The sequence below is a fragment of the Uranotaenia lowii genome, chromosome 1 (genome assembly GCF_029784155.1).
Source record: "Uranotaenia lowii strain MFRU-FL chromosome 1, ASM2978415v1, whole genome shotgun sequence".
Taxonomy (NCBI): domain Eukaryota; kingdom Metazoa; phylum Arthropoda; class Insecta; order Diptera; family Culicidae; genus Uranotaenia; species Uranotaenia lowii.
The window spans coordinates 112,686,740-112,711,241 of record NC_073691.1 but is presented as its reverse complement, the minus strand read 5'-3'; the positions used below and the strand labels follow the sequence as shown (position 1 = coordinate 112,711,241).

Below are 24,502 nucleotides of genomic sequence, written 5' to 3'. Positions count from 1 at the left end.
ATGCATGGTCAGTGGTGAAATATCGCACTTGAATGGAAGAAAATCACTGGATCCTTGTTTTTAAGTGAAAAATCATATGTATTTTAAGAGTGAATTTGGGTTCAGTGCAGAGGTGCCAGGTCGTTTTGTCAAAAATCAGGACACCGCGAAGAAAAAATCAGGATTTTTCAGGACACCACCAAATTGATGAAAACAAAATGCAGTGCTGCTTAGATTGCATAACTAAAGGCGAAATATAGGTGATGAAGACGCCTCGAATTATGCAACTGAAGCGAGAATAACCTTGGCTGGCCTGCAGTTAATATCGAAAAACCTCATTTAAATGTCATTTGAATCAAAGAATCTCATTAGTTTAACTGGTTAAACTATTTTATTTAAGATTTGTTTGATGTTCTCATAATTTGACAATTAATTTAGTTATATTTAGGATATTTTTAAAAAATTAGGACAAATCAGGACATTTTGAGGGCCATTTTTCAAAAATCAGGACAATTCAAGCGTTTTTTAAAAATCAGGACCGTCTCTTGAAAATCAGGACAAATCCTGATAAATCAGGACACCTGACACCCCTGGTTCAGTGTGTCAAATCCAAGGTGGGTATATATTCAGGAGGTGTTTCCGAATAACAAATTCCCGATTCAGCCATTTTGGCTATATAGGCTATGCAACTATACGGAACTCATGAAGTTTGTTTACCAACAAACCACAGAAAAGCTGAGCAAAAAATAAACAAACTCATTGAGAGCCCGGCTCACTCCTCGCCTACTTACTGTGAAAGTCAGAGAACCTAGTGTATCTAAGAACCTTGGTCAAATCAGTGCGGTAAAATCTGTCGGAGTTCTACCCTTTCTAATGGCGTATTTTTTTTTATTCCGGATTTGGCGCTGGAACCGTCAAAATAAAAAAACGATTTTCGGGTTTCGAGTTATTCCATACGTAGGTGTGCGTGAGAACGAGCGCAATGTTTACATGCAGCTGTCATTTCGTTCTCCCTTCTGGATTTCTTCACTCGGTTCTTCACATCCGGATTGCCTTTTTTCGTGTCCGGATTGCACTGGACAGCAGATAGTACGATTTTGCTTGGCTGAGAGGTTCAAAATCGCGGCAATCATTATTTTCCCGTTCATCATTTCAACTGTTTTGCTTTCAGCCTAAAACAGCTGTTTAATGTTTTGACAACAACGTTGAGAGTATTGGTGAACTTCTCGCAAAACTGACTTTCTTCTCAGGGCGACTCCGTCCGTTTTTCGAGCGAACCTAGGTTGCCTCTCGAGCAATAAATGAGCACGATGACAGCAGTTAGAGCGAACCTAGGTTGCCTCTAGTTTGCCTCCAGGTGAAAAAAATACGGTATAAGAGCATCACCCGAATAGAAAAACATTGTGAAGAAACCATGAATTTCATTATCACACAACCACGAATTTTATGGTTGGCACTATGCGAATCATGGTACATGAAACCATGATTGTACTGTTAAATTCATATTTTTCCACAGTGAAATTAATGGTATTGGCAAAATTTACCATGAAAAAAGGGGGTTGTTAAGCAACTTAACAATGAAAAAATCAACTTTTATCCATACATTTTGAAACACAAAACGATAAAGTTGATTGTCTTTACAACTTCCATTTTTTTCGACGGAACATTAAAATTCATAGTTTTCCCTTGAATTTTAATCGTTCAACGATCATGAACTTTCAGGTTAATTCATAATTTATAATAATTTCGGGACCGTGAAATTTCATAGTTTGAATTATTGTTTTCATTGGTTTTTTTTTCTTTCCAATTTATATTTCTTATTAAAATAAAGAAAACATGGTTTGCTTAATTTTTTATTCAAGTTTAAAGTACCTTTTGTTGAAAAGTATAGTCACTTTTTGAAAGCTATATGGAAACTATCGAACCATTTACACTTTAACACCGGCGGCTCTTGAGGCTTCTTTTCTACATCCATTTCCGGCTAGATTTCTTCTCACCAGTCCACCAGACCACCAATCCGTGCGATACGGGTTTGCGTCGGACGTCTGACCTGTCCAGCTCAACCATTGTATGTGGGCCTGACCTAAAGCTGGAGCTGGGGAACTTAACCGTTTTCTTCGGAGCTTCTGGAATAAAAGAAATTTCTTTCATCCTACAAATCATTGAACAAAACAATACAAGAAGGTACTCACCATCATCACAGCATGTTGAAGACATCGCCTTCCTATCCGAACTTTTCCGGATTAACTGATTCCGGCCACGAAAATCACAAAAAATTGCTGAAAAAAGCGTTTGTTTATATTAGCGCCAAAAATTTTGTTCACACGGAAAAGCGTAAAAGTGCAAAAAAGCAAAAAATTTATCAATTTTCGTATGGTTTGGATTTTAATTTTACCTTAAAATACATTGTAACAATAAAAATCGCAAGAAAAGAACTGTGCAACCATGCTTCTGGTAGAAATGTCAACTATGAAATATTTTGAATTAACGATATACTTAACGGTTATTTTCTAAATTATGGTACTTTCAAGATTAAAACCGGTTGATAAATATTTAGATAATACGATGAAGTTTATTGTTAAATTGAAAATGAATGTTTTGTCATATTAATACCATGGTCTTGGCTATTCGGGCAGTACCGGTAAGTGCTATCCCAGGTGTTAACCCAGGACACATTCTAAGTCTTATTTTAGCTTTAGCAGCTCATTTGCGCACCGATAAGTTCTAAACTTGTTTCCATTTTTGCCACTGATGGCGCACCGATAGGTTTTGTTGTTGTTTGTTGCTATTTTCTTTTGTAAATTTTCCCTAGACACTTTAGCACCTGTCAAATCAGGAGCTGGTCGGTATTCATATTTGACTCCTGGCTCGCTTTTTTAACACCCAGGAGCAAGATAACACCTGGTTTGAAACCTGGCGGTGCGCCGTCGAAGTGTCAAAATGGAGTGTTATTATAGCTTTAGCACCTGACCGCTGCTGATACTCTAAAGCCTAGTCCACACTAGGAGACGGTTCGTCTCGAGACGGTCTCAGCGTCTCCCATTTTCTTCGGGAGACACTGAGACCGTCTCAGGTTTCCAACAACAACAACAGACAACAAAGTTCGTCTCATAACAAATATCGCAGTTCATGTTGCCTAGTGTGGACTAGGCTTAAGAGTATCAGCAGCGGTCAGGTGTCAAAGCTATAATAACACTCAATTTTGACACTTCGACGGCGCACCGCCAGGTTTCAAACCAGGGTTATCTTGCTCCTGGGTGTTAAAAAAGCGAGCCAGGAGTCAAATATGAATACCGACCAGCTCCTGATTTGACAGGTGCTAAAGTGTCTAGGGAAAATTTACAAAAGAAAATAACAACAAACAACAACACCTATCGATGCGCCACCAGTTACAAAAATGGAAACCAGTTTAGCACTTACCGGTGCGCAAATGAGCTGCTAAAGCTAAAATAAGACCGAAAATGTGTCCCAGGTTAACACCTGGGATAGCACTTACCGGTACTGATACTCTAATACCGTATTTGTTTTCTCCCCTCGATCAGTGCTCCCCTGGCTCACCCTGGCTCCACCGTACCCGACAAAAACAAACACAAATCGTCGCCAGTGTATTGCTACCTCACTCACTCACACGCTCTCTCGCAACACTGGCAAAATTATCGGTGGGCCACCGTCCGTAAGCAGAACTCCGACAGGTCAAAACCAGTGCAACACCGTCCGAATAAACAAACAGTTTGACAGCACCTAGTGGTGCACCAGTGCAACACTCGGCATAAACAAATACACGCTAGAAACTATTAAACCATTTACGATTCAAAAATAACCATTTTTGACCTTTTCCCGGGAAATGCCATTTTATGAGTTCTCTATGAGAACCCATAAAATGACTTTTCGGGGAGAAGTAGAAATATGGTTATTTTTCAACCGCAAGGAAGATAACCGTAGAAATTTAAAAATGGTTATTTTTGAACCGTAATATGAAAAGCAGAATAGCAAATGTGAAATTTTCATAATTAGAGACAAAAATTTAGAAAAAAATGCGAGTTTTCAATTTTGTTTTATATTTTCTTTTTTGTTTTACATGCATGTTTACTGTAGATCTTTTTTTTAACATTTTTCATGAACAAATTTTCAAAGAAAAAGGTAATTACTGTTCACTTTTCCTTGCCTGAACCGTTTCCTAGCCCTGCTGGCAGCTTGCAGCCCAATTGATGGCTTATCTGATAATAAGATTGATGGTCAAGGATAGATAAAAACTCGCCCCTTGGATGTTTCCGGATTTGCCCGGTTGCTTCTATCAGCCAAAACACGCAATCAGAAACGGTCAAACCCGGAATTTCACTGGTCAGATGAATACGATACGATGCGTCGGCAAAATGTGGTGGTAAGTTGGAATAGCTGAAAGTTAGTGAAAGTTTTTTAGAATTCAACATTTAAGATTTACATAAATTTACCAACCTTTTCAATCCTAGGAAGTCAATAATTTTCTCCAAAAAAACCAGACCTACTTTTGAATGTAGTACTTTTATATACGATCCATCTTGACCATCATCTTGTGCAAAAGAAAAAGAAATCGATTCCTTGTTTGCCGGAACAATAACCGGGAGCATGGACTTCTCCGTCACAATATTTTGCATCTTCCGGCTGGATCTTTGAGCTGGAAACAGAGCGCTCATTTGGTGATCTGAAATTACATTTGGTTAATTGTTAGGTTTGGATCGAATAAGTTATTTCTTTATGAAATCTATTACCTTTCAGCAGCTATTTTTGTTCACTCACAAAAATTTAAAAAAAAACGCGTTCGGCTGCTCTTTCAAAATGGCGATGAAACACCAAAAATTTGAACCATTTTGTGGTTATCACTTGAGAACTAGAAATATGGTTGAAATAGAAACTAGAAAAAATGTTGTAAAATAACCATATTGGCAGTTTTGAGGAAAAAGGCTTAAAATGGTTATTTTTGAATCAAAAATGGTTATAAAAAAATTAGCGTGTACGGTATAATATATTTACACTTCTCGCCGCCATTCGCGATTGTTGGTAAGTTTTTTGATTTTTTTAAAATAACATTGTTTCAAACAGATAAAATGGCGATATTCATATTCTGTATCCTCTAACAGCCATAGCCAACAACATGGAAATGGTAACATCTAGTACTGACAAAGGGCTTCAGCAAAATGCGGCCATCAGGCGTCGCCAAACGCGACAAAAAGTGTTGAACAGGATCCGTAAGGTAAATATTAAAAATAAAGGTGCCAAAAGTTTCTACTACTTCACCTACGCAACTGTAACGGCGGCAGATGGCAATGGCAATAAATCGGGTAAAACTCATTCTGCATCTACGTACTTTTTCAATGGAGAACCATGCGAAGGGGATGAACATTTTCTGCGGCAAAGTAAGCATTCATTTGAATAAAATCATACCTATAGGTTGTTGGAAAGCTCAACTTGATGGCAATTAAGCGAATACCATCATGAAACGTCTTTTGTCGATACCAGTGGATGAGGAATGTCTATATTCCAGCTCAACGGTCATCAGAATTTTTTTCTTAAATATATTTGAATTTTATTTTCACTATCAGATGGATCATATGTTTTACGGTTTCAGTGAAGCGAAGTATTTTTGTCAGCAACCTGACTGCGGGCTCTAAAAAGTCCGAAATTAAAACCTTGTTTGATCGGTATGGTAGAATCGGTGCGATACAGCTGAGAACGCGTACTGGTGAAACTATTGTTGGCCGACAACACATCTCACCATACAGTCCGATTGTGGCTGTAATAAAGTTCAGCAAAAAAGCGGAAGCTCAACAAGCGTGCGAATCTAAAGATGGCAAGTTTATAGGCAAAATAGTTGAGATGGGCTTCCAGTATGGTAAGAATTTCACTACAGTGTTAAATTGAACTTATGAATCAGTAGTTTTTTTGTTGTTTTAGAAAAGGAAAACAGTATTCGTGTGGATAATGTTGAACCGCGTGTCTCAAAGACTGAGCTTCGTGATCATTTTAAAACTTTTGGTCAAATTTTGAACATAACGCTAGAAACGACAGACGGATCATTGATACTGACCGACAATGAGTATCTGGAGCTAAGCTACGTTTGCTGCTACGTGAGATTTAGTCGACGTGCAGAAGCCAAAGCTGCAAAGGATATGAATGAATACATTTTCCGTGATCGTAAGCTTCGTGTTGAACTTGCTTACCAAAAGCACTGTGACCCGAACAGTAAGTATTGTCATCTGGATAAAATTGTTTCAATTATTGATTCTCCAAAAAAAAAATTTTTTTCAGAGATGAGTAACAATGCTTTGCGAATGTTCTTCCAAAACTTCGGAGAAGTAATAACGTTGGATCAAATACCGCACCAGCACATGGGTTACGTATGTTACAAATCTCCACTCTCCGCAGATTTGATCAAACGCTTGGGCCAGCGCATCTATCGAAACAAAAAAATTCACTTCGAAAAACTGGACATTAGCAATTTGGTAAAAGCAAACCAGAAGCAACAGCAGAAAAATGAACCTAGTATGATGGTGGACAACTTCAACATGGCGGACAATGCTTATCGCCTTAACTCTCCGACTGCGCCGGATGTGCTAGGACAGACTACAGGAACAACATCTGTTAAGAAAGGGTCAGCTAAAAAACCTAAAGCTACTCAAAAGAAAGTTGCCAACACTTCGATGGAGAAAGTTGCTAACATTACGATGGAGACTGGCGTGGCCAGTTCTGCTGTTGGTGTGAAACCGAAAGTTCAAAGAAAAAGTAACGCCGGGGTTAAAAAATCTGCGGAGAAAAATTCAAAAGCTCGAGAAGATTTTACATGACTTTGAAGAAAATCTATTTGAATAAATTGAAAGTATGAAACAAATTTCATTCGACCAATTATTCGCAATAAATTCATTCCCTTGTTTTAAATAGGTGTCGTAATCTGAGGGTTTTCCTTGTCTCGTTGGCCGTCTTCTCGTAGTCGCTTATTCCCGTTTCTTGGAGTGCGGTACCCTACGTACCCTAATAATCTGCATACGCTTATATTTCATATACTTCATATAAACATCATATGCCACACATAAATTTCATGTTCGAAATATGAAGTTTATATGATATGGACACATACATTCTATGATTTTCGTCTTTGAAAATTTCCATGTGTTCAAAGTGGCCACCACGAAGAAAAAGTTGATGTGCAAGGATGTCAGCTGGATAATATTGAAGGTAAATTGATCGTTCTGATGAGTTTTTAGCATCCTTGAAAATGTTTTTTTTTTGCAGAATCAGGAGTCTGGTGACGAACAAAACCGTCGATATGTTGAACAAACGGGTCGACCAGGAATAAACGTTCCAGATTCATGTACGTATTAGGCTTAGTATTTTTATATTTTTTTTATTGACAATAAATGTTTCGATAGCAAACATCTCAAATTTTTATAATTTCCCTCCGAAAAACTAGTTCGAACGAAATAAAACGCCTTCGAGTCGGCATGCAAGTAAACGCCTAGATGTAGGCAGATGTTTGAGTGCAATGTGAGCTAATAATATTTATGTGTGGAATTTTATAACCTTTATGTGACGCATATAGAAGTCATAATTTTGTTTTCTATATGTGGGGACACGTTATTTTCAAATGGGAGTCACATTGCAAAAATCTATAAGGCAAACACATATCCCCAATATGTGGATTTTTTGCAGTGTACTATTTCATAAACATTTTACCTAAAATCTTGAATGGCAGTAGAAAAGATGCTCATTATATGATTAACACATTGGTATTTTGGCTATTAATTTTATCAGATCATATCTCAATAATGCAATCATCATTCATCAACCTTCATGATTGCTGGAAAAAATAAAAATAAAACTCCGAGAACTCACAGAATCGAAAAAAAACAAAAATTCCTAACATGTTTAATAATAGCTTTGGTGACCAACATTGATGACCAACAATGATATGTCATGATGACGTTTCTAGGGTAGGGCCAAATAGCCTAATTTTGGCTTTATTAGAGTCCAGGTGATGTTATAGAATGCGCTTCAGCTTTTTATGAAGATTAATGTTATAGTCCAAACGAAATTTTGCTGACCGTAATAAAGCTAAAATTGTTACTCTGGTCTTTTAGTAAGTTTCGTAATTTTCTTCTTTTTACATCTCTAGATTTACCACTAGCATACTTTACTCCGCGGATGGCCAGTTCATATTCCACCCGGTAATTTTAGATTATTCAGAGACTGAATATTTTTTTTTTTAAACGAACACAAACACATACAGGATCTCAATGAAACTTGATGTTTCCTCGAAGAGATTCCTTTTTCTTAACTCTAAGCGTACATCTTTCGAGGATATGATGGTTAGCATCTTACAAATGCTAAAACTACCAATCCAAAGAAAGTGTACTATGTATGCCGTGACCGGGATTCGATCTCATGCCCGCTGGCTTAGAAGACTTCAAGGCTATCCTCTACGCCACGGGCTGCGGCAAATTTCGGTTCAGGGATCGCACCATGTATGAGGATAAAAACAACTGAATTCAAATCCTTCAAAATTCTGAGTTGTTTTCATCTAGCGGGTTCCAAATCCTGGGACTTAGCAAAGTCGCACACTTTTTCGTGCAAAATAGATGAAAACAACTCAGAGAGATTCGAAAAACAAAATGTTTGTTTGGATGCGACGGTCGAAGTGCAAGTGGACTTGACTCAGCGGTTTTGAACTGACTAGACGTGTGTTGCCAATTTTAGTAGATTTAAGCTGTGACTGTGCTATTTATTACTAGAATTAACCAATTTTGATCCGTACTATCTTTTGTTCGTCATCATATTTATAAGCGTGCTGTTAAAAAATATATTGTATTGAGTGGTATGAACATAAACAAAACTGCTCCTGTGGGGGCAGCGGTTACAGGTGAAAATGTTAACCTCAAACCAAAGCATATCCCAGACGACCAAGAGATGGTAGATAATTCCAATAAACCAAATGAACAACCAGAGCAAGTAAATCGAAACAAACCAGAATCAAAGAGAATATACCAAAGATTAAGTTATTGTGACGACGATAGTAGACCTTACAGAGTAATCATAGAAAATACTGACTTAGACAACAGAAAATACGTCAATAGATTACAAATAGAAAACCCGCATACCAAAAAACTATATCTTAAACAGTCTAAACGATACATCTACGGCTCCATGAAAAGTGATTGTCTCTGTAAACGTAACTATTATGTTGAACTTGCGGCTTTATCGGTGAGGGTTAAAGAATTGAAATGAAAGACGGATAGAAGATCAGAAGAAAATTCTAATTGGTGTGGGACAAAGAATTTAGTATGTGGTCAAGCTTCTATTTCAAATGCTCTTCGCTCTTTTCACCACCTTAGAATTTTCTTCTGATCTTCTATCCGTCTTTCATTTCAATTCTTTAACCCTCACCGATAAAGCCGCAAATTCATTTCATAAAACAAATTCACGGTGATTTCTCCTCTTAAATTATGTTGAACTTTACCTTGACAACGATAAAAACAAAACTTGAACGTTCATATGAATGAGTGATATAGTATCTGGAAAGGTGATAGAATGGTAGGAACGGTTTCCGTCAAATATTCTTTAATCGTAAAAATTATCTTGAACCGTTACCCATACCGTTCATTCCTTCTATCAAAAATGAACAAAACGCCTGTCAGAGATGCCAAATGGTTTTGTGTTAAAATCGGTACACATAATTATGTACATATATTTTAAAAATTATTTTCTTTTCTGATTCGACTCATACATACGCTCTTTATATTACATCTTACCTAACATAGTTTATATAGTTCTAATTTTAGGCGTACTCTTAAGAACGCTTTAAATGACATCATTCATTAAAATTATAAGCGTGTATTACTTTTTTAGTTCATTTGTAATTTTTTGTAAAATGCGGCCTAAGCAACTTTATTTATGTGGTTCCAATATATTTCATCAAACATCAGTCGCAATAAATAAAATAAAATATTACACGAACTTTGGTTGTTTTGTGTATTGGCTGGTAGATACAAACAGGCGACAACGAAACATCCAATTTGCGTTTGCATTGTGTGAGGCATTTGCGATTCAAAACTTTAATCAGAATTTCTTAATTGAATTAAAGATTATTAAGGTTATCATTACATTCTGTTACTACTACGCATAATCATCTGTTATATTTACATTAAAATTTCGCTTCTCATATTTGTACAAATATCGATAAAACATTGAACCTGGCACCACTGAAGCAAGTTAGCATGTGTTCCATTTGTTTTGCTGCCTCGGGAGGATTTTTTTTTCTATTCGTAGAAATTCGATTCTTCCTTAACCTGTTGCTGGAGCAGGAGCAATCATCTCGCCGGGGTATCATTCAAACGGGAAAGGATGCGAAACCCGAGGACATTATTGTTGTACCAGGTGAGTGAAAATAAAACTCTTGTAAGAAACAAATCTGATGATCCCGTTTCATGTGTTTCAGATTATGCTACCGGAGCCCTCAGAGTTTTACTCCGTGCTACGGATAGCACTTTTTCGCTGTATGACCGGATAGAACCGTCTTTGGCGATTGTTGCCGCTTGTTATTCCTTACAGGTGAGTTTGAAGCCGATTGGAAACCTAGTTTCAGCGCACATACATCACATTGGATGGCGAAAACGAAGGCTCCAGGTAGCGCATTAACAATTATGGCTTCAATTCGCTGCACCCATTGTAGGATGGGACCGTTGTTGGCTGGCAATCACTCACAATTTATGGGCGGGTGATTTCATAGCCGTTTGTACCCAATTGAATAACAATGTAAGTGAATTATAATTAAATAAATTTATTTTATCAAACAAAAATGACTTCATAAAAATAAGATCCGAAAACCCTGTAGGGAAATTTGCACATGTGTGCGTGTCATGTTCCCGTATGATTCGATTAAACGTAGGAAGAAACGTTTTGTCAAATCGTGTTATACCTATTACTGGAAATGTTCGGTTACAAGAGAACTTTAAAAAAAACTGTAACGAAAACAGTTTTATAACCAGAATACGTTTTCCGCGAGCGTTGTTTGGACGTTATATCTACCTTTTACAAAACAGTTCTTCCATATGAATGTTTTAACAGTTTTAAACAGTAACATAACTTAACGCCATATTCCACAGACCGTCGTTTTGGAATTCACAATAAGTGGAATGTTTTTTACGATGTCACTTATCGTTTTCTAAAAGTTTTTTTACGCTTTTTCAAATAGTTTTTTAACTATTATAGTAACTGTTTGGTTACAATATTTTGTTATTCGGGAAACTACTTAACCAAATACGATTTGACAAATGTATCGACGATATTAAAAAGACCGGACGTAACAAAGCTACTGTATATGTTGGAAACATGAAGGATGCCAACAGACTAGCTGACTGTCAAAGTTTACATCTAAAAGGTTATAAAGCTTACATTCCTAAAAAATTCGTCACCGTAACGGGTGTTCTTTGTGATATTCCAATAGAATTGGAAATAAATGAAATTTTCGAGAACGTGATAAGTGATGTCAAAGTGGAATCTGTGTTTAGAATGACAAGGAAATTCAACGAAGAAAGAATCAAAACCAACAGAGTACACACAAAACTTTCGGGGCTCCACTTAGCAAAATTTGGCTGTTACTTTCCCTTAGCAAAAATATTTTTTTTACTGTTGAGTTAGCAAAAAGTTCAATTTACTTGATTTTAGCAATAAAAAGGTTCATTTTACTTGATTTGAGCAAAACAAAATTTTTCTAGCCGCTTTGTTTATGGACAGCAGCCGCCGCCGGTTGATCAATAAAATAACAACTTGACGCGATTAAGTGCGGTTCCGGAGTTCGATGCTGACGGTTCTCGTTGTGGCTAAGTAAACGACAAAATGATAGCCAAATCGACACCGGATTCGGACAGGTAAGGGCCGATCATATAAAGCGCAAATTTTGGATTTTTAAATTGAAAATTTCTTGTTTTTTTCTAACAGGTTACAACTGGCAGCGAAAACGACAGGTTTTAGCAACTGTCCGGAAATTTTGAGGGTTGCATCCGGCGAATTCGTTAGTTAAGGTCAGAAACTTGGCATTTCCCTTGCCGGAAGGTACATTTCCAGAACGGTACTAATTTAATTACATTTTACAAAAAAGTGTTTAATAATGTCACGAAAAAAGTATGAAAAATAAACTAAAAGTTTAATGATTTGTGTATTCTAGTCAATAATCAAACATTCCCCTGATTCTCCAGAGAAAAAATAAAACATGAAATTACGGATCCGGACAATCTTTTTCTCCGGTTTTTGCTAGAAATTTGAGCAAAAACTGCGGCGGCTAACTTTGTTCTCGTTTACTAAAACTTTAGTTAAAAAATATTGCTAAATTGGTTGCTAAGTTTTTAGCTGGTCAAATTTGAGCAAAATTTTGCTAAATTCCGGCCTCGAAAATTTTGTGTGCACACAAAACTTTCGGGGCTCCACTTAGCAAAAATTCGCTGTTACTTCCCGTTAGCAAAACTATTTTTTTACTTTAGAGTTAGCAAAAAGCTAAATTTGCTTGATTTGAGTAAAAACTGATTTTTCTGGCCGCTTTTCTTTTGAATAACAGTCGCCTTTACCGTCTAAAAGAAAACATAAGTTCGGTTACAGAAATTCGGTGCCAGCGGTGATTTTGATGACCAAGCGGACGACGACCAAGCGGATCTATACTGGAAAGCAAACAGGTAAAGACCAATCTAGACGCAAACAAACTTTTTAAGTTTTTCATATGTAAATTTTCCATTTTTACCAGGATGGCGCTCCCAGCGAATACAACACCAAAGCCGGGGATTCACCTAAGAGGTTGCCAAGTCTCCGAAAAAGGAACATGCTTAATGTTGGTCGACGATGGAAACATCCGGAAACGAACGGTCAACCTACCCACATCCGGAACAACCCGATCCAGGCGCCAGAAAAAAGTAATTATTGGCAAAGTTCGAAAAAGTTTTCACAACGCTGGTGGACAAGTGTAAATCCAGAAAATAAATTAAAGTAAAAGGTGAAAGCATCAGTGTTTTTTTTATTTTAAATTTGATAAACTCCCTGCGTTTCTAAAGGAAAAATTATAAATTTTGTAAATAAAAATTCAGGGCGGTTTTTTTCTTCGGATTTTGCTAGAAATTTGAGTAAAAATTGCGGCGGCTAACTTTTTCTCTGGTTTGCTAAAATTTTAGTGAAAAAATATTGCTAAATTGATTGCTAAATTTCTAGCTGGTCAAATTTGAGCAAAATTTTGCTAAATTCTGGCCTCGAAAATTTTGTGTGTGTACACACAAAACTTTCGGGGCTCCACTTAGCAAAATTTCGCTGTTACTTTCCGTTAGCAAAAATATTTTTTTTCTGTTGAGTTAGCAAAAAGCTAAATTTACCTGATTTTAGTAATAAAAAAGGTCATTTTACTTGATTTTAGCAAAACGAAGGTTTTTCAGCCGCTTTGTTCACAGACACCAGCCGCCGAGCCAGTTGGGAGAAAAATAAAAAGCTGTCGCGATTAAGTGCGGTTCCGGATGTTCGTTGCTGGTGGTTCTTGTGGTGGCCAACTCCACGACTAATTGGTAGCTGAATCGACACCGGATGCTTACAGGTAAGGTCCGATCTTGAAGTATTTAGATACTCCAACTTCTTAATTTCTAATTTGTGTGTTTGTTTTTTTCTTCCAGGTTCAAACTGCAGCATGAAACCCGCAACAGTCCGACAACTGGAATTTCAACAAGCTGCATCCGGAAAACATCCCGGTGCTTTCTTTGACGAAGATGGAATGGCATTTCGCTCGCCAGTAGGTGCGTTCCCATGATCGGAACTTACGTTTTACGAAAAGTGTGAAAAAATATTAAAAAATATGAAAAATAAATTTCAAGTGAATGAAATTTGTGTTTTCCATTCAATATTCAAACATTCCCCTGATTCTCCAGAGAAAAAATAAAGAAACATGAAATTACGGATCCGGGAAATCTTTTTCTCCGGTTTTTGCTAGAAATTTGAGTAAAAACTGCGGCGGCTAACTTTTTTTTTGTTTGCTAAAATTTTAGTAAAAAAATATTGCTAAATTGATTGCTAAGTTTCTAGCTGGTCAAATTTGAGCAAAATTTTGCTAAATTCTGGCCTCGAAAATTTTGTCTGTAGGTATAGTGTTCAGGAGCAATGTATTGCCAAGGTTTGTACGTATGTTTTCTGTGATTAATCGAGTCGAACCACGTCCCGTTATCTGTTTTAAATGTCTTAGGTACAACATATGTCTAAAAACTGTAAGAGTTCCGTACTAAGATGTAAGAATTGCACTGCCGAAACAGCAGAAGACCACGAGCCTTGCTCAAGGAAATCATATTGCTTCCATTGTAAACAAGAGGGCCACATTACGACGGACAGGAATTGTCCCCGTAGGAAAAAGGAGTCGGAAACGCAAATACTCATGGCAAGACGAAACATGACATATCAAGAGGCGAAAGAATACTTCAACATCCCAACAATCAACCAATTTGATGTACTCAGGAATGCAGAAGAATACCCTGTGCTACCGGAAACATTTGCTCAGGGGGGGGACTCAGGGCCGATCAACAAAAAAAAAATAGTGAACCTACTCTAATCACAAAACCAAATTACCAAAAACACAACAAAATATTCAAAAATAGTTGAAAAAATAAATCAAACGAAACAGTAGAAGAAGAAGCTGGAGTAGCTAGCTTGTTAGGGTTATCTAGACGAGATTTTTTGAAAAAGAGGAGGCTTGAGGAAGAAGAGGAAGAACACAATAAGGACTGTAAATAATCATCGCACTTCGGAAGCAGAAAAACTTAGACATGAAATACAATCACAATCAGTGTTAAAACAAAACTACGAAGTCATGATCGCAGGTATAATCCAAAATATTGCAGATTCTTCAGAATCACGGCATAGCAGGAGAAGAGATTACATCCAGCATTGTTGGGGAGATGAAAAACATTGCTGAAAGCCATAGTGATGGCACATAAACAAACACAAACATGGATAAAAAATTTAAAATTCTACAATCAAACATTCAAAGTTTATCAAAAAACAAAAATGAACTCATCCACGAACTAAATACTAATAAATTTGAAGCCGTACTTTTAACAGAGATATGGGTATAGATCCAAACCATCTTACAACAAAACGATATTCCATTTCAGGATATCATAATATTTTAGCACCACGTGAAGATTCTTATGGAGGAGTTGGAATTTATTTGCGTGATCAATTCCACTTTACTAGACTGAATTTAACTACAACAGAAAAGTTTGAAACATTAGGCATAACATTGACCAAGTTAGACCTTGTGTTGGTAGTTGTCTATGTAAATCCACGCATAAACGTACAAGAACTTACACCCAAAATAATAAAGAAATTATTTCTATGGGATTTTTCACGTAAACTAAGATTTTGCTGCATAATATTGATTCTACGTGTGTTTTTAGTAAACACAGTGTGTAACGGAAGCCCTGGTAATAACTACTTTACTTTCACATAACTGACACATGCGTTTCACGTAAAGTCTAAGTTGATGATTTAAATCCGTTTTCTGCATTTGTCTTAAGCGTGTGGCTGGAAATTCTTATTAGGAAAGGGAATTGTCAGCCAACTGATTTCGTTATAGCTGCTCCAAAAAGTGTCTGATGACTGATACACCTGTATTTGATTCAGCTTTGTCTTCTTGGTAAGTGGTAATGATGCTTATGATTATCATGAATTAATTTTCGATTTTTATCCCCTTATAGCAATACAACTTATCTTTCTTTGAACCTGGTGACGATCGATTATTGTTGGACTGTCCAGAATAGATGTTCAACAGATCATATGAACGCAACTAAGGTAATTTATTTTTTTATTTCAATAATTATTTTTTAATTAAAGTATTCTTTTGAATTTTTGCAGGATTCGACAAACCAAGCGAGCTGTAGAAATTGAGGTGAAGTGTAGTAACAGTGATTAAATTTGGTGAAAATAAAGTTTATTCTCAATTGAATTTGTTTTTATTTTAATCATAATAAACAAAACGAAAATACAAAGGAAAACAGCGACATTTATTTCATTCCGATACTAAACATATTCCCAGTACCTTTTACAAATACACAGCGTTGAACTTACTAAAAATTCACGTAGGTGAGTTCCATGAAGCACGAATTCTTATACACACAAAACTTTCGAGGCTGATCTTAGCAAAAATACACCCTTACTTTCTGTTAGCAAAATTTCTTTTTTACTTCCGAGTTAGCATTTTCTCAAATTGTCATGACTTTTGCTCTATTTGAGTAAAAAATACCCATTTGCTGTCAACTTAGTATTAAGGGTAGTTAATACTCGAACCATGGCCGTTTTTTTAGATGTTTGTGTTTTGTTTTTTTCGGGGTCTAACAAAAAGTGAAAAATTACTGTGTATTTTCCCGATTTTGATCGGTAATTTAAGAAATTGGAAGTGAATAAAATTGTTTCTGAACGTAAAAGGTTACTAATTTGGTATGTATTTCGATTTTTAGCAATTTTCCCCAAAGAAGTTAAATGGGTGCACGGATTGTCAACAGCAGTGCTACGTCATTTTTCGGAGGTTTTTATCGGATTGCTCGCTACCCAGAGGAAATCTCCGTTTGATCTAAGCGACGGTCCGCAAGTTTGAAACTGCTAAAATCTCTTCGTGCCCGGGAGCTTGTAGCCAAAAAAGCTTCATTCATTCAACCGGAGCTGTGTTCCGCCCGCGTCCGATAGCATCCGCTTCGAAGCCTGGATTAATCAACTTTTGCTTGGCGTGGATGAAGTATTATTCCGAAAACGGAAAAGAGTTGGTAAGTATCAATATGAACCGCTCAGGAAGAATAATCTATTTCCCCCTGCTTTTTGTATAAACAATCATGTTTTTTTTCTTTCTTTGAAGTTGTCCCTGTTGTGTGACCGCTAGGGCCACGTTGGCCCAACTTGCGTCACACAATCAAAGTTTTAACAAACTTCATTTTAGTTTTTCAGGTTAAAACTTATGTTCCCTGTCCGGAGGACTGATCCTCCTGATGATACATTTTTTTGGAATATACTTGGACCGGTTGGAACCTAATTTTGTCTAGTTTCGAGAGGAGGTTCCACAACCGGCTGGTAGATTGTATTCTAACAACGGCCGGAAGATGCGAAGATGTTGTCTCGCCCCACCTTGTTGGGGAAGGTAAGCATTCGAGGGAGTCAAAAATAATCTACTTTGTTTGGTAATTATTTCAAATTTCATTTTCAGAGTTTGCCCATCGAGACCAAAGAAGCGAACAACACCTCCAGGATTCTAAAATTTCGACGACTCGCAAAGAAATGAGTGGCTTCTGGGACTGTGGTAGCTGGATAACATTCACGCTCTTTTCCGGAAATCGATTCGCAATCCCGTATCAGTCCCACAATCCCGAAAATATGGTAAAAAAAATCTAATGCCTATAATCAGATTATGATTTTTATTTTATGTTTCCTTCATTTGCAGGTCAACAATTTTTACTGGTTCCGGTCGGCGGATCGTTGTTATCGACGACCAGGGGCCAGGGCGCAGGTAGAGCTGACAGCGTGTGGTAAGCACATTTATATTTTCATTTAAAAGAAATCGATTTGAAAGAATACATTTGAAGATTTTTTTAACTAGATTTTTTAATTCCTGTGGCTGGATTCCGGTGACGGAATTGACAAAGCTCAGTTTTAACAATTTTGTGATATGTTTATTGTGTTTTATTTTTGGGTTGTTCAAGGTTACACTTACGAGATGAGTGACTCAAGAAGTTATTTGTATTACTATTCAATTGACCTTAATCTAATTTTAAAATATTAATTAATTTTTTTTTAATTTATGAAACAGAGAAAAAGAAAATGTTAATAATAAATCTGAGCCTATTTATGTTGAATAATTGTTCTTGTAAAGTCTGCTTCATTTAATATTGGAACAAATTCTTTTGCTCATTGTGGCGCTCCTAGTGGACGGATTTGGAAACTTTTTTCACCCACGTGTCGGGAAATTCATTATTTTTCACCATGTATTTATGTCATAACACCAAACGATAGCATTTTGTAAACAACCGCCATGGAAGCCGAACTGAGAGATCAAATTGTGCACAGTTTTCTTGAAAATCCATTGTTGTCGGCATCGAAGCTAGCTAAACAGCTTAAAATGCCCAGAAATACCGTATGGCGTGTTATCAAGCAGTACAAGGAAACATTGACGACGGCTCGGAAGCCGCATTCGAAGCGTCGGAGTGGAACTGTCGACCGGAAACTGCGTGGGAAAGTCATCAAGGCCGTCAAGAGGAATCCCAATCTTTCAGACCGCGATTTGGCCAATAAGTTCCAGGCCGCTCACAGTACGGTGCGACGAATTCGTCTCCGGGAAGGAATAAGGTCATTCCGAGCCAGCAAACAGCCAAATCGGACGCTGAAGCAGAACAATGTGGCCAGAATCCGTGCTCGAAAGCTGTACGACCAAGTGCTGACCAAGTTCGACGGATGTAAAGTCTGCTTCATTTAATATTGGAACACAAACAATTGCGTGTAGTTCAGTCATTTATTAACGAATTCATAATTTGTTTTTCATACAAATGTAGCATTTTCTTTACTCTTTCATAAAAAAAAATTAAAAAAATTATTCATTGCTGTTTCGAAGAAATTCTCGTACTCGTACTCGTAAGAAAACTGTGCACAATTTGATCTCTCCGTTCGGCTTCCATGGCGGTTGTTTACAAAATGCTATCGTTTGGTGTTATGACATAAATACATGGTGAAAGGTAATGAATTTCCCGACACGTGGGTGAAAAAAGTTTCCAAATCCGTCCACTAGGAGCGCCACAATGAGCAAAAGAGTTTGTTCCAATATTAAATGAAGCAGACTTTATGATCGGAAATATTCCCAACCATGAACATTGTTACAGTTTCTTTTTTACTTATTTTATTTTCAGTTTTGTTCAGCGGAAGCGAACTTCATTCTAAAGATCGGATAAAACTTTTCTTTGGATGTCACCTGAGCAGTTTTGCGGTTAAAAAAATTACCGTCTTGATCTGTTACTATCAGATGTCAAATAAAACTACCAATCAAGTATACATTTTGCATTTTTTTCTTTTTAATGAAAGCAATCAACAAATAATTCAAAATTTCAAATTTACTAAAATTTTAGTAATTTTTGAGGGATTTTTTTTTGCTAAAACTTTAGCAAACATATAATTATTTTTACTAGAAAATTAGTAAACATTCAGTCGGGACACTTTTTGTATTTTGCTGAAATTTTGGTAAAAAAAAATTGCTAAATTGATTGCTAAGTTTTTAGCTGGTCAAATTTGAACAAAATTTTGCTAATTTTCGGCCTCGAAAATTTTGTGTGTACACACACAAAATTTCTGAGCCTCCACTTAGCAAAAATAGTCGATTACTTTCGATTAGCAATTGGACTCGTTTTACTAACACGATAGCAAAAAGGGAATTTTGCTTGATTTTAGTAAAAACTAAGTTTGTTGGCCGCTTTCTTTTTTTGGCAGCATCCGTTTTTGCCGCCGCTAAGAAAAAAAGTCAGTGCTACTTGGAAGTTTGATACCGGCGGTACCTTTAGTGGCCAAGTGAACAACAAAATGGTGGCCGAATCGACAACGGAAGCATACAGGTAAGAACATTACATTCGGAAAATAGAAGATTTTTCGGTTGTAAAGTGTTGAATTCTTTTTTTTTCGACCAGGTTGCTGCTGCCAGCAGTGGCGGTACTTCATAAACGCGAATGTACGGGAAGGTTGTCAAGTCCTGACCGAATGCAACTTCGATGGTTCCTGTTGGCCGTAGATGTAACCACCCGAAAATGTAAATAACCCGTTCCCCGCTGGAAAGTTATCGAAATGTATCTAAGTGACAAAAAAGTGTAAAGTGTAAATTCCGAAAAAATAAAAGAATAATAATATGAAAGTCACATAATTTTTGTATTTAATTGAAAATATGATACTTTCCATGTGTTTCCAGATGAAAAATAATAAATCTTGAGGGCACAAATCCTGCACGATCTTTATCACCGGTTTTTGCTAAAATTTCAGTAAAAAATTCCGGCGGCTAACTTTTTCCCATATTTGCTAACATTTTAGTAAAAAAATATTGCTAAATTGATTGCTAAATTTCTAGCTGGTCAAATTTGAGCAAAATTTTGCTAATTTCCGGCCTCGAAAATTTTGTGTGCACACAAAACTTTCGGGGCTCCACTTAGCAAAAATTCGTTGTTACTTTCCGTTAGCAAAAATATTTTTTTACTTTTGAGTTAGCACTTTTCCATTTTGTTGTGAATTTTGCTCAATTTCAGGAAAAAAAACCATTTGCTAATATCTTGGTACCAAAACCGCTAGTATGGACTCAAACCAACGTATAATTTTCTCAATTTTAGCAAAAAAAAATTATAACTAGAATTTGAGTTCTGCGACACAGGCGTGCATGAACTTGTCATCAAATTTTTAATTGTTTGCGATGCGAGTAGAAAATTTTGTTTTGATTTAAAACAATTTGGAATTTATTTGGTAAGTGCTTAAAAAGAATGAAGAAAGTATAACGGTTAATTAACTTTGTGTACCCTCAACAGCATTTAACGGCAGTTCGTTCAAAAAAGCTGTCGGCCGGGCCGGAATCTTCCCCGTTCAGAAACCATAAAATAGCGTTTCACGAACAGACATTTTCGTTCAAAAATGCCACAATATCGACGCAAATGTCCATTGGCCAGGGCAATAGGGGACAACCGAGTTGGATTCTTCAGCCAGCAGGTAATCCAAGCAGCAGGAAGACTTACCAAAAGGATAAAGCTCCTGGTGGTATGTATCAGTTTCATATGTTCTTCCGAAACTAACAATATTATTTAACTTTTACTTTCTCTCATATTTTAGATATCATGCACAGTAAGTTCTTTCGACTGGTAGTAACATGGAAAGACATAACTACCGAAAAGCTACTCCAGTTCTATGCGGAATCTGAACTATCCCATAAGGTTGCTACGACAACATAAAACGTCTATCTGATTCGATGATGTATATCTCAGCCACTACCACACGGAAGATAGTCCGGATGAAATCAAGTTTGATTGCCCTTTGCTGTAACCGACCTCAAAAAATTCTCCTGATGCAATCAACTGCCACGGCTTCTTCTCGAAACATCTGATTACGGAAAATATGTACTATATTCCGGATGTATAGATTCGAGTGTGACCCTCTGCCTGCTAATCTCGTTGAACATCGAACAACAAAAGTACTGGTTGGATCTCAGCTATCACATTCAGACATCGGATGGCGATTCCAGGACATGGAAGTTCTAGGACGTATTCATGTTGCTTTCAACAACGTCCTTCATCCGGAAGATTGATACAGTTGAAGCAACTGAATCAGCGCCAAGATTTCAATTGTTTTGTTCGACCGGGGTGAAAAATATTCTTCAAATTTTGATCGGTAAGTTTTTACCACACATTTTACGGAAAATAATAACTGAAATTTGAAACAAAACTTATTTTTCAGCCAGATGGCTCGTGGCGGCGAAGTCTAGCCGCTGAAATCCGCACAGTTGACGAGAACCTTGGCTGGCAGCAAGTGAAGACGCTGGCTCCGGATCGCCAGCAGTGGAGATCTTTTATCTCAGCCCTATGCGCCGGTTAATCGGCGCTGGACCCTTAGGTAGGTAGGTAGATGGCTCGAAAAATAATCATCCCCAAATCCATGGACATACGGAAAAAAAAGTAGCTAACATTGTGGAGTTGCACCATACAAACAGACGTTCGGAAATTTGCGTGATTTCTCAGGCACCTCTTTCAGTTGACACCCAAACCTACCCTCGAGTACTAAGTTAAGTGGAATCAGTAGCATCGGCCTCAAGCACAAAAAGGCTGTCCTATCGTGGGGCGAAAGACAGGTGTATTTATTCAGGTTTGCTTTCTTAGTTTGGAAGGGGAAAAAGGAAACTAAAAACTTCTTATTATTTTTGCAGGAATAAATTGATCCATCTCGGCAATTTAATGTAATGGTTGGTAGCAAGGAACCTCCTGAAGAAAAAAGTCATCTCTACACGTTTGAAAATAAAAAAGAAAATCTAAACAAACAGGAACAAATTCTCAATTACTTTTTATTAGAAAAAGGGAAAGAGAAAGACATAACTACCGAAAAGCTACTCCAGTTCTATGCGGAATCTGAACTATCCCATAAGGTTGCTACGACAACATAAAACGTCTATCTGATTCGATGATGTATATCTCAGCCACTACCACACGGAAGATAGTCCGGATGAAATCAAGTTTGATTGCCCTTTGCTGTAACCGACCTCAAAAAATTCTCCTGATGCAATCAACTGCCACGGCTTCTTCTCGAAACATCTGATTACGGAAAATATGTACTATATTCCGGATGTATAGATTCGAGTGTGACCCTCTGCCTGCTAATCTCGTTGAACATCGAACAACAAAAGTACTGGTTGGATCTCAGCTATCACATTCAGACATCGGATGGCGATTCCAGGACATGGAAGTTCTAGGACGTATTCATGTTGCTTTCAACAACGTCCTTCATCCGGAAGATTGATACAGTTGAAGCAACTGAATCAGCGCCAAGATTTCAATTGTTTTGTTCGACCGGGGTGAAAAATATTCTTCAAATTTTGATCGGTAAGTTTTTACCACACATTTTACGGAAAATAATAACTGAAATTTGAAACAAAACTTATTTTTCAGCCAGATGGCTCGAAAAATAATCATCCCCAAATCCATGGACATACGGAAAAAAAAGTAGCTAACATTGTGGAGTTGCACCATACAAACAGACGTTCGGAAATTTGCGTGATTTCTCAGGCACCTCTTTCAGTTGACACCCAAACCTACCCTCGAGTACTAAGTTAAGTGGAATCAGTAGCATCGGCCTCAAGCACAAAAAGGCTGTCCTATCGTGGGGCGAAAGACAGGTGTATTTATTCAGGTTTGCTTTCTTAGTTTGGAAGGGGAAAAAGGAAACTAAAAACTTCTTATTATTTTTGCAGGAATAAATTGATCCATCTCGGCAATTTAATGTAATGGTTGGTAGCAAGGAACCTCCTGAAGAAAAAAGTCATCTCTACACGTTTGAAAATAAAAAAGAAAATCTAAACAAACAGGAACAAATTCTCAATTACTTTTTATTAGAAAAAGGGAATCCATATTCAAAATAATGAAATCTTTAATTTTACTCAAATTCCAGCAATCTTGAAGAAAAACAAAAAATACTACTATTTTAGCAAACAATATTTCTATTTACTGAAAAATTGGTAAAAATTTAGTTCGGACACTTTTTTCTATTTTGCTAAAATTTGAGTAATAAAAAATTGCTAAATTGATTGCTAAGTACTTAGCTGGTCAAATTTGAGCAAAATTTTGCTAAATTCCGGCCTCGAAAATTTTGTGTGTACACACAAAATTTCTGAGGCCGGAATTTAGCAAAATTTTGCTCAAATTTGACCAGCTAAAAAGTTAGCAATGAAATTAGCAAAAAGAAATTACTTAAATTTTAGCAAAATAGACAAAAGTGTCTGGACTAAGTTTTTACTAATTTTTCAGTAAATGAAATCTTTGTTTGCTAAAATTTTTAGCAAAAATATTTTTACCCCCAAAAATTACTAGGAATTAAGTAAAATTAAAATTTTTAATTTATTCGTTGATTTGCATTTTTAGAGGGATTGTGACTTGAATATATGTAGCAGTACAGCCAAGAAATATTTTTTTAGTTTATTTTCATGCAATTTTTGTCACCCAAATGTTCAGCGCGACCGAATCCGTGCTTCGAGCAAAACATACTCTCTTGAAGTTCGCATTCGCTGATGAAAGCTGAAAATAAAAAGGAAGTATAGTTGAAAAAAAAATTACATCAAAATATTTAACATGGTTGACATCAATACAATCAATACAATTAAATTAACCTTAAATTAAGTATATCATTAAGACAACTATGTCAGATGGTTTTTAAAACAATAAAACAATAAATATTAAAAACTCAGAATTCATGAATAGAATCATAATTTTCGTTATTAAAATACCTTTTTCAAACTCAACCAGGTACGAATTTCAAATGCATATTTTAGACATCGGTTATTCTTGGATAAATTCAGATTTAAATTCCAAAATGAGATTCAAATCTTAAATTGATAATTTATCATTTGAGATGAGAACCGCCCCCTTTACGAAGATGAGTCTCAGGTCCTTCCGTCATCATTCTTAAATTAACTCGTTAAACAATTTTTTCTCCAAATTACAAACAAAATGTTGTCGATTATTTGTCGCTAGTGCAAAATATATGCATATAGATAGCATAATGATTTCGGAACTATATTCTTAACCTTAACTTATGGTTTATGATATCAAATGTAGAAAGAAACATCAAGCACACATATTCTTTAACTGGTGTGAAGGTTTTTCTACAACTGGGTATTTTTTAATCAAAGATCATTAGTGAACCAAATTTAACATAAAGAAAGTCACATCCACTACACTGTGATCTGAATACTTGTTGGATAACACAATTTTCATTAGTATAA

The 24,502-nt window shown here is 36.5% G+C and overlaps 1 protein-coding gene and 1 long non-coding RNA gene across 6 annotated transcripts; both read left to right on the top strand.

Annotated features, from left to right (window-relative positions):
• The first annotated feature begins 3,571 nt into the window (after positions 1 to 3,571).
• On the top strand, positions 3,572 to 7,402 carry LOC129739044 (protein split ends-like). The gene is made up of 8 exons (XM_055730418.1): positions 3,572 to 3,760; positions 4,974 to 5,016; positions 5,097 to 5,372; positions 5,585 to 5,848; positions 5,911 to 6,198; positions 6,265 to 6,832; positions 6,895 to 7,188; positions 7,246 to 7,402. The coding sequence occupies exons 3-6, from the start codon at positions 5,111 to 5,113 to the stop codon at positions 6,798 to 6,800; spliced, it is 1,350 nt and encodes a 449-aa protein (XP_055586393.1). The 5' UTR covers positions 3,572 to 3,760; positions 4,974 to 5,016; positions 5,097 to 5,110; the 3' UTR covers positions 6,801 to 6,832; positions 6,895 to 7,188; positions 7,246 to 7,402.
• Positions 7,403 to 20,186: 12,784 nt separating this feature from the next.
• LOC129757734 (uncharacterized) lies at positions 20,187 to 23,203 on the top strand. Of its 5 annotated transcripts, none has more exons than XR_008739782.1 (4): positions 20,187 to 20,490; positions 20,553 to 20,778; positions 20,851 to 21,876; positions 21,938 to 23,203. It is a non-coding gene; the product is annotated as an uncharacterized LOC129757734 (long non-coding RNA). The 5 variants fall into 5 exon arrangements; XR_008739783.1 differs by having other exon boundaries at positions 20,851 to 22,607; positions 22,674 to 23,203; XR_008739781.1 differs by having other exon boundaries at positions 20,851 to 22,914; positions 22,976 to 23,203.
• The last annotated feature ends 1,299 nt before the right edge of the window (positions 23,204 to 24,502 follow it).